This window comes from Austrofundulus limnaeus, unplaced genomic scaffold (assembly GCF_001266775.1).
Source record: "Austrofundulus limnaeus strain Quisiro unplaced genomic scaffold, Austrofundulus_limnaeus-1.0 Scaffold75, whole genome shotgun sequence".
In the NCBI taxonomy this organism is placed as follows: domain Eukaryota; kingdom Metazoa; phylum Chordata; class Actinopteri; order Cyprinodontiformes; family Rivulidae; genus Austrofundulus; species Austrofundulus limnaeus.
In genome coordinates this window covers 1,455,297-1,464,999 of record NW_013952477.1, presented here as the reverse complement: position 1 = coordinate 1,464,999, position 9,703 = coordinate 1,455,297, and the positions used below count along the sequence as shown (strand labels likewise).

General features: G+C 40.2%; 1 protein-coding gene across 2 annotated transcripts; it reads left to right on the top strand.

Annotated features, from left to right (window-relative positions):
• Positions 1–2,063: 2,063 nt before the first annotated feature.
• Positions 2,064–9,491, top strand: tspy (testis specific protein Y-linked). 2 transcript variants are annotated; one of them, XM_014010966.1, is made up of 8 exons: positions 2,064–3,420; positions 3,516–3,593; positions 3,687–3,798; positions 4,076–4,230; positions 6,894–6,970; positions 7,164–7,369; positions 7,492–7,575; positions 7,664–9,491. In XM_014010966.1, exons 1-8 carry the CDS (start codon positions 2,485–2,487, stop codon positions 7,723–7,725), a joined length of 1,710 nt encoding a protein of 569 aa, XP_013866420.1. In that variant the 5' UTR covers positions 2,064–2,484; the 3' UTR covers positions 7,726–9,491. The 2 variants fall into 2 exon arrangements, with proteins under 2 accessions (XP_013866420.1, XP_013866421.1); XM_014010967.1 differs by having other exon boundaries at positions 2,072–3,420; positions 7,164–7,363.
• The last annotated feature ends 212 nt before the right edge of the window (positions 9,492–9,703 follow it).

Sequence of the window (9,703 nt, the reverse complement as noted above, 5' to 3'; positions counted from 1 at the left end):
GTTAAAGAAATAAAAAAAAGCTATTAGCATTTGTCAGATAAATAATTCTGGCTTATACACAACCAGTAAAAATGTTTGGACACACTTTCTCATTAAATGTTATATTTTTGTTTGCTTTCAACTTTAAAACGTAACGCTGACGTCATTCAAACTTTGATGGAACACATACTGGAATCATGTAGAGATCTAAACATTGTTATATGAACCAAAGTATAATTTAAATTTATTTAGATAATTCAAAGTAGGAACATTTAGCTTTCGTTAGTTTTGCACACCTGGCAAACTCTGATTCCACTTCATGATGTTCTGTAACCATCTGGAATCATTTTCTAACAGCTTTTAAATTCCAATGAATAGTATGCATGTTCATGGTGGTTATAAAAGCACAAGGCACTTTTAATAAATATTTTGGTTATTTTAACACTGAAGTTTAGGCCTTGCTACATGGTCCTTTACAGTGTGTGTTAACCTACCTCAGTGAGGATGACTTCAGTATTAATTTACAATTAATTTAGCTTTCTTGACTGAATAGAAATGTCTAACTGCAGTTCACAGCTTCACTTAGTCTGTTTAAACTAGCATAAAAATTGTACTTCAAACTATATTAGAAGTTGTGGATTTACTTAAATGCATTTATGAAACATCCATCCATTCATACTTATTTGCTAGTCTGGTAATACATTGCATTTGAATCAGTAAAGGTGTTTTAACTAAAACCTCTGTTTTAAATTTACTCACCTTGTCCAGAAATGTACTTGAATAAAGGTTTATGAACAAAAACTATTTGAATGTACGAGTAACACAGCTAATTTGTGTATTTTTGTTATTAATGGAGTATATAATGTTGCTAAAGCTTATTTTCATCCACTGTCTCACGGTCAATCCTGGATGGGGTCATGGAGTTGTCGAGTGGAAGGGGCTAGCAAATCAAAGCAAGGATTGTGTGAGATGTACATTATCAATAAAGTTACAAAAAAGGTTTCATGTTACAACATGAAACTATAATGGTCGCAGAACACAGACATTATCAGTTCACGTGAAGATATGTGCAGAACAGTCAGCAGGTGGCCATTCTTTTTCTTCCTTTTCCAGACATTCTTCTTCTGTGAGGTTTATCGGCAGATTACATCCATTTGGTGTAAGAACTAGCTCTTTCTACTTATATTCTCTTAAATAAACCTATTACCCTCAGGTAATGATGTAAATAATTCAGGCCATGTGATCGCCTGAAATTGAAACATAAAATATCTCAAAAACKATAACAGCACAAACGCTCATTTTAACTGCACAAACCTGCACAAACGAAGCACTAACCAGTCCGCTTACTTGCTTGGATTTTTTAAGTGGGTGGGGTGTCAGCTTCACTGAGCCAGAGATTATCTGTCTAATATCAATCTGTCAGGACATAGTGACAGTTTTAACAAATATGTCAAAAATATATATTTTAAAAAGTTACAGACTGCAGCTTTAAGTATATAACAGGCTAGCATGTTTTACATTTTGTATGAGTATTGATCACATATTTGCATACAAATTGATTGATTGATTTATTTCTGTTGTGGGTATAAAAAACACACATGCAAAAAAGATTCTGTTATGTTTGGTCACATTTTCAAAGAGCCACTGCTGAGGGACCAAAGAGCCACATGTGGCCCCAGAGCTGCAGGTTGCAGACCCCTGGCCCAAGTGAACAGTGTTTGGGTGAGAATAGGTATTATTATTATTATTATTATTATTATTATTATTATTATTATTATTATTATTATTATTATTAGTTGTTGTTGTTGTTGTTGTTGTTGTTATACAGTTGTTTATTCAACAGAACAACAATTTAAGATTAGACATCAGGCTTTAAACAGAAATATACTGTATTATAGTAACATTTGATTTTTCGTAAGAAAACGTTTTTTCTTGTTACAAGAGAAAAGTGTTATTTCATTATTTGATACAAATGGCCTGCCATACACCATATGCGCTGGTAAGTAGCTGTTCAGTTACGTAAACACACCCTTGCATATGATTGGTGGAGACGTTTTAGCGCGGCGAGACGCAGCCAATCATAGGATTGTTTTTCTTTCACGTCGTTGTACGGATAGTAAGCTAACGGATAAGGCAAATAWAAACTTAGAAAAAGAACGCGGTTTGTTGCCTGCCCGTAGCCATATTGTGGTGACGGCTTTAAATGACTGAACCAAGTCTTCTTTATCGGGATTATGCTCGTGGAAATATGGTACTGTCGTCAGTGCGAGGATATACAAATCGGGTAAGGCAAGCTAGCTAAATTAGCTGTAGCAGCTTGCTAGTTTTTTTTAAGGTTCCACAAGGCCGCGGAGAACAGAAGAGCCGCTTCCCGTTCTTGCTTTGCTGAGAATGTAGTTTTGCAGCAAGTGTTAAACTCGCAACGATAGTCAGAGCAGCTTGATTTGCGGTGTAATCGATTGCACTTGGTTTTTAAAAAGCATTGGAGCTACCTAGCTTGCTAGCATGAGTGAAGTGACGGACTGCAAACTGTCCGCGGACTCTGCRTCGAGGAAACGGTGTCCATCACCCGGCCAGGATGAAGGCAGCGCGGTTCCCCAGAAGTCCTCTAAAGTAAGTGACGGTGTCGGTGCAACAGAGACTACGTCGGAAAGTTGCAAAAACAGTGAAAGTGGAAGCAAAGTAGCCTCGCAGGTGGAGCCTAAARAAGTTGGGAACGAAGGTGATGCTCCGAAGACAGAGCAGGGCTCCGACAGCAGCAGCGTGCAGCCTGCCAACCGCTCCAGAGCTGACAGTAAAAGCGCCAGCAAACCCCTGACCTCAGACACACAAGCACCCTCTGATKCAAAAGGAGAAACGGAGAAAACAGCGGAGTCGGATCAGCGTTCCTTACCTCCTCAGTCTGACTCAGCAGCCATAGCAGCTGCTGAAGCTCTCGCCAGTCTCACCGGAGGCGATGGAGAAGAGAGTCAGGAGACACCGTGCTCCTCTGAAAAGGCGAAACAGGTAAAACATGGAAGCAAATACAAACAACGGGGAGGCCACCAGTCCTCAAAAGTTGGCTCAAAAACACAGGCGGCGGCAGCTGACAGCTCCACATCTGCGCGGAGCGCAGACAAAGAGGCTGGGGAGGATGTTCCTGAGGCAGACGAAGGGGATGAATCTGGATCTGGGTCTTCGTCCACGCCGAGCTCCTCTTTCCCATCTGACAACGAGGACAACGACGATGGGGAGTGCGCCATCGTGTCGGTGAAGATGGCCCCAGAGATGAGGCAGTCTGTGGCTCTGCTGGCTCAAGTGCAAATGAGACTGGAGGCTCTTGAGAAGAAAAGTGCCCGACTTCATCAGCGGCTGGAGCAGAAGATCAACCGTCAGAGGCGTCCACACCTGGATCAGAGGAGCTCCATCACAAAAACTATTCCTGGCTTTTGGGTGACCGCAGTATCCTTAAACTGAGAGCAGTCGCACAGCTCCTACGCTTTGTTTTTGGGTGTTTGCACATTCGTTTTGTTTTTATCTTAACTTCAGTGTCTTAGCTGTTGAACCACCCTCACCTCTCAGCCCACATTGATGAGACAGATGAAGATGCTCTTAGTTACATGACTGATCTGGAGGTATGATGTGTTTTGTCTACCTTTCCTACAAGTATGGCTTGTATCTGTGGGAAAGTGGCAGATTTTATGATTTTTTTTYCTGTTCTTTCTCAGGTTGAATCTTTTAAGAACAGCAAACTGGGCTACAGGATTCGCTTCCACTTCAGACGAAACCCGTATTTCCAGAATAATATCATAATGAAGGAGCTGCACCTTGGAATGGGATGTAAATAGCATTTTCCTTGTTAAAACTTCTTTTTTTTTTCTCCTGGTTACTAGTTATTGAATCGTTCAGGTGAACAATGAAAGGAAAGAGAATGATGTAACAACATCAGCGACTTTTAAAATTAAGTTTAAATCAACACAATGCATATTATTTATTGTTTGTTTGGGGTTTAATTGTTTCTGCCTGTGGGTGAAATTTGGCTGCAGTGACACCAAACCCTAAAATCCACTTGTTATATTTTGGACCACTCTCTGATCRTTGCTGCTCGTGCTCTCAGGCTCGTCCTTGTCCTTCTCCAACCCCATACTYTGGCACCGTGGACACAACCTGACGGCTAACAGTGAGCCCAGGAAGTCGTCCCGTGGYGTTTACGAGACCTTCTTCAGCTGGTTCAGCGACCACAGTAACCCCGGACAGGACGATGTAGCACAGGTACAGACGCCTTCACCTCCACACGTGTTWCACGTCACCGTTTATCATAAGAACGAGCTTCTCTGCTTTGTGTGCCAGTTCGCGGTCAGATTTGGAAAGTGTGCTGCCCAGAATAAACTGTCGAATTTTACAACTAATGCTTAAACAGTGTGGCTTTAATGAACCACATTACAGTCTGAACCATCAGCTCTGAATGGGTCTGTTGGAGGCATTTTTGTCCACAATCAGAGTTTTCTATTTGTGATCAAGTCACCCATTTAAACACCTGTCATTAATAGGGCCGTGGTTGATGCATTACCTTAAATTGACCTTTTATTAGAGGATCTTAATCTGATCAAACAAAATAAAAACTGACAACTTACACTAGGACTGGGCGGTATAACCTCAAGTTCATATCACGGTATAAATTGAATTCCTTCACGGTAACGATATATATCGCGGTAGAAAATTATCATAAAAAGCAAAGATGATGATTTTTAGTGCATTTATTTAGCAGAAAACTGTAATCTTAATCAAACCCAGCATTTTTGCTGTAGTGCAAATGAACATAACAGAAGTACAAAAGAATGTTTTATATATTTTGCAAAACGGTTTCAACAACAAACAAAAACATTTCTCAAACTTTCAACAATATCAAAATAAAGTGGATTTTATAAACAGTACTTCAAGAAAAAATAGTCATTTAGACAAAAACAATTCTAAGTTGGCATAAGTAGCCTAAAATGTTACAGTGTGACTGGACCGTAAGGGGCTCAAGTGAGCATATAGTTCTAGTCATGAAACAATTTCAGATAACTGGAATGTAAGTGTGGTGAAGCCAAATAAATGTAATATCTGCCTGCCATATGATGAGCTTCTGCCTGCTGAACTGACCGGCTGCTGCTCTGTCAGCCTCAGACTGTTACATTAGCAAGATGGATTTATGACTGACCGAACGTCCACATCTTTTTTTTATCATCTCTGTGGGGAACAATACATAAAAAACAAGTTTTTTTTTCTCAGAAAACCTGGGTGTGAAAAAACTACGGTTACTAAAGCTTCACTCTGCACAACGTGCAGAGGAGGGAGGAGGAAATGATCCTGTGACACAACGTAACTTTTCTACAGCAGGAGGGGAAAATTGGAGAATTTATTCTCTCTATACGTGTTTTCAAACGCTATATTTCTTAATTTATTTTCATAATATTTCAAACTCCCACCTTCTACTTTTACCTAATTTCCCTCTGGGATCAATAAAGTATTTTTGAATTGAATTTGAATTGAACTCCTCCTGCTCAGTTGTCTCTGCACTCGCAGCCATGTTGACACAGGTGTGATGAGGGTAAATTTCTACCATAGGCCAACTTCATATCATTTCTACCATTTATCACATATACCGCGCAGCCCTAACTTACACCTATTCTTTGATGCAGTTGTGTCGTTTAATTATTAGACAGCATTGAATCCACAATGATTTGCTTTTGTGCGTATTCTTTGGACAGTTTCTAAAAAATCATGTTCAGATGTTTGTTTTTTTCTCCACACAAGCTAAACCAGCAGATTGTCATAATAATAATAATAATAATAATAATAATAATCTACACCTGAATGAAATATATAGATCAGATGTAAAGCAAAATAAATGTGATGCAAGTGGCAGCATTGTGTTTATGGAATATTCAGGATGGCCAGGTGATGGCTTCACTTTAAAATTATTACCTTTTTATTTATATGTACTCACAGTATTGATCACAGTTCAACACGTTACAGACAATTAGGAGGAAATAGACCAGATTTTAAAGATTGATTTTGCACATTAGCTCCATGGCTTTTAAACATTATGTTGGTAAACAGGAATGTATACAGCGTATTATTTTAAACCAGTGGTCTCCAAACTACRGCCCGCGGGCCGGATCTGGCCCGCCTCCCCATTTGGTCCGGCCCCCAGAGCAATACCAGAGAGCATTTAGTTTTTTTTTTTCATATATGTGTATTTATATTTGATTATAAATTTGGACTTTTGCAATAAAATGTTCCTTAGTTATGAACTATTTTCATTATTAACTATTATTAGTTAGTAACTATTTCATACATACACGCATATAACGTGACATTCTGTTCCACCCTTCTGCGGTCTGTGCCCCTATCTGGCAACCCCCAGAAAAAAAATCCTGACCCGCCCCTCTCAAAGAGAGAACCGAATAATGGCGAAAAGATTAGGTAAGAGAAAAATTGATTCAGAATGCAGGGCAAACGATTATTTTTTGTGCATCTGTCAAGAGGCGGTGGCGGTATTCAAAGAATACAATCTGCGGCGACACCATGAATCCCGTCACAAAGACTAGTATGATAGCTGTAAGGCCAAATGTGAGCAAACAAACTCTCAAAGCTAAAAAGTGGACTGTTAGCTCAGCAGAATACATACTGTGAAGAACCCAGAGAGGGTTATTTGATTGTGCTTTCTGGAAAACAATAMATTTTTACATTTAGGCACTCCTGCAATAGTCACACTTTTTGTTACAAACTGACTCCGGCCCCCCACCAGAGAAGGGAAAAGATATGTGGCCCTTACAGGAAAAAGTTTGGGGACCCCTGTTTTAAACACTTGAAAAAACGAAACCATARTATTGCAACAGATGTTTTGAATTTAACGAGTACTGATGATGCTTTGTGCTGTTGATTAGATACTTAAAGATGACCTCTACAGAGACCCGCTCAGATACTACCTTACTCCTCTCTGGGAACCAAGAGAAAACGGCAGGTAAAGCAAACAGACTCAAGCTGTTGGCACACGTAGCGTGTAAAATTCTGTCAGTGAACAAAGCTCTAATTAATTAATTAGTAAGTTAAAAAAAGTGTCTGCTGCTTTAGCTTTTCTCTTTATTGTAACAAAAGGAGTAACGAGCGTTCGCTGTTCACACAACTGGATGTCAAGCTTTTCTTTTCTGCAACAGTGGCGCCGAGGCCAGAGCCGCTGGCAACGGGAACGGAGATGACTGTGTGGTGATTTCTGACTCCGATGATGAGCCCAGCGAGGAGACGGGTGAGGCTGAGCAAGGCCACAGCAGGGAGGAGGAGGAGGAGGASGACGAAGAAGAAGGGGGCGGGGAGGGTGAAGAAGAAGAGGAGGAGGAAGAGGAGGATAGAGGGGCAGGTGCAGGTCAGAGCAAAATCAGATCTGTTGAAAATGGTTCACATCATGCAGACCTGTGGTTGGTTTAAAAACCAGTTTGATTCATGAGGCGAATGTGAGATCTCTGAACAGATAAATGACCGTTTCAGACGACAGCCAGGAGGATGAAGAGGAGGAGGACGAAGAAGAGGGTGACGACGGCGGCGGTGGCGGCGGAGAAATAGTTATTGACGGTAAAACATCACTGTTATAGACGAGCAGTGGAGGGTTGGGAAGCCTGTGGGAGCTTTTTTTAATCATGTGATCATGTTTGTCCTCCAGGATCTGATGACAGTGACCAGGAGGAGGAGGAGGAGGAGGAGGAGGAGGAGGAAGAGGCCTAAGAAGAACATGAAGGTGAAGAGACGTTGCACACCAGTCAGCTACAACATTAAACCCACTCCCTAGTCTTTTTTGTTTTGTTTGTTTGTTTTTTTGGGTGGGGGGTGTCCTCCTCGTGCCACAAAACCAGATCTGACCCACCAAGAACACAGGACCTGACCGTACTGCTCRGTTAGATCAGAGACCGGGCCAGCACCAGAAACGATCCGTCGTGTCCTTTTGAGTGATTCAGTTTTTATAGCGTCCCATCTGCTTTTCCACAAGTGATGTAAAAAAAATAATGATAATTTATGCAATCTGTTTGAATATGAGAACCGAAGTTTTCCCACCAGAACCTTTGTGTAGACACGAGGCTGCCTCRGCTCCCAGTAGTTTTTAATATTGTGGCTGAATAGTGTTGAATGAAAGCGGGTGGGGCCACCTTAGGGACCAGAGACTGCGACAGTGAAGAGGCGGCTCAGTCGATGAAGACAAATAGTGCAAACGTTGACTCGTTCTTCCTGATGTTGGTTATTTTTATGCACAGAATATCAGTCTTTGTTTTTATACAGGAAAAAAAACAGAGAGGAGCTTTTTTAATTCAGGGTTAACTGTAATAATTAAAGCCAAGGCAGCGTGTCCCCGCCCSCTTCCTTATTTTCTACAGTCAGTACTGTGTATTCTGGTGTACTCTCATTCACTTCCTGCTCTTGTTTTGTCTTTTTAAACCGTTTTCGGGGTACAGGTTCCTCCAGGCAGCGACGGAGCATGCTCTGCACATGCTTGAATGCCAGTGATGGCAGTAMAATTTTTGAATAGAAATTCTTCAAATAAACACTGAAATTCTTAGCGGCATTATAAGTTGGTCTTTTTTGTTTGTTTGTTTGTTTTTGTTTGTTTGTTTTTGTTTGCTTGTTTTAGAGCTGACGCGTGACAAAGCAAATGCGTCACAAGTTAATTCTGATGTGACTTGTACATTTCAGATGCACTGAGTACTGAACCAAATCTTGTTCTCAGGGATGATCAAGGTGGTTGGTGTATAAATTAAAGAAATGCTAATTTTAGAACATTCACACACACTTTACTGTCGGTTGTGTATAAAGACGTGTACTCTACTGTAGTAAATGGAAGCAGTTATTTTAATAGACTACCCGTGTTTTATTTCCCCACCGTCGCGTTACACGCCATCCCCCGGCCCTTTAAACCATACTGACGATGTATTTTCTAACCATCATGTAGTTTGATTAACGTTTCTGTGGAAGCCTGGATTTGTGTAACACGCCTTGACAGTAAGTAGTTTAAACATTTCTCTAGGTTTTAACTTGCGAACACAAACACCTAAAGTTTATTTTCATGTTTTGTCTTTTAAGATCGGATTCATGAAAACGCTGGTATTTATTTTACTTTTTTTTTTCTCTACACATCTCATTAGGGCATGCCTGTTAGCACAAACTGTAGGACAGGAGAATAAAAGTGGACATGTTCAGTCCACAACAAAAAGAAMAGAGGAGCACTGTAACGAACTTCACATTTGCTTTTCTTGGCACCGAAACTGTAAATATTTCTGCATTGTCTTTTTGATTAAACAGCGCTTGTTTAAATCTTTGTTAAATTTATCATATCTGGATTTTTTTTTTTTTTTTTGTAAACTTAAGGAGAACATTACATTTTATGTGCTGTGTTGTAGTTAAGGTTACTTTTTTATTTGTAATTTCTTTTTGTTTGATTTGCTTAAAAGATAAATGTTCATCTTTTGGATCAGAATTAATAAAATAGAAAAGTGGYTGTTCTTGCTGCCTGTGTGCTTTAATAGTTGTCCTCCAGGGTTTGGGTTTAGACCACCTCACAGGGCTCCTGAGCTGGAGGTGCTTTTGGGGCACTGCTGAACGTGTTTTTTTTTTTAACATATACAAATCAAAGTAATGATTATGTGCACATAAGACACAGAAGCAGAGGTGCATGCTACATAGAGCTTTCATGCAACATCTGAAGTTTAAAAAG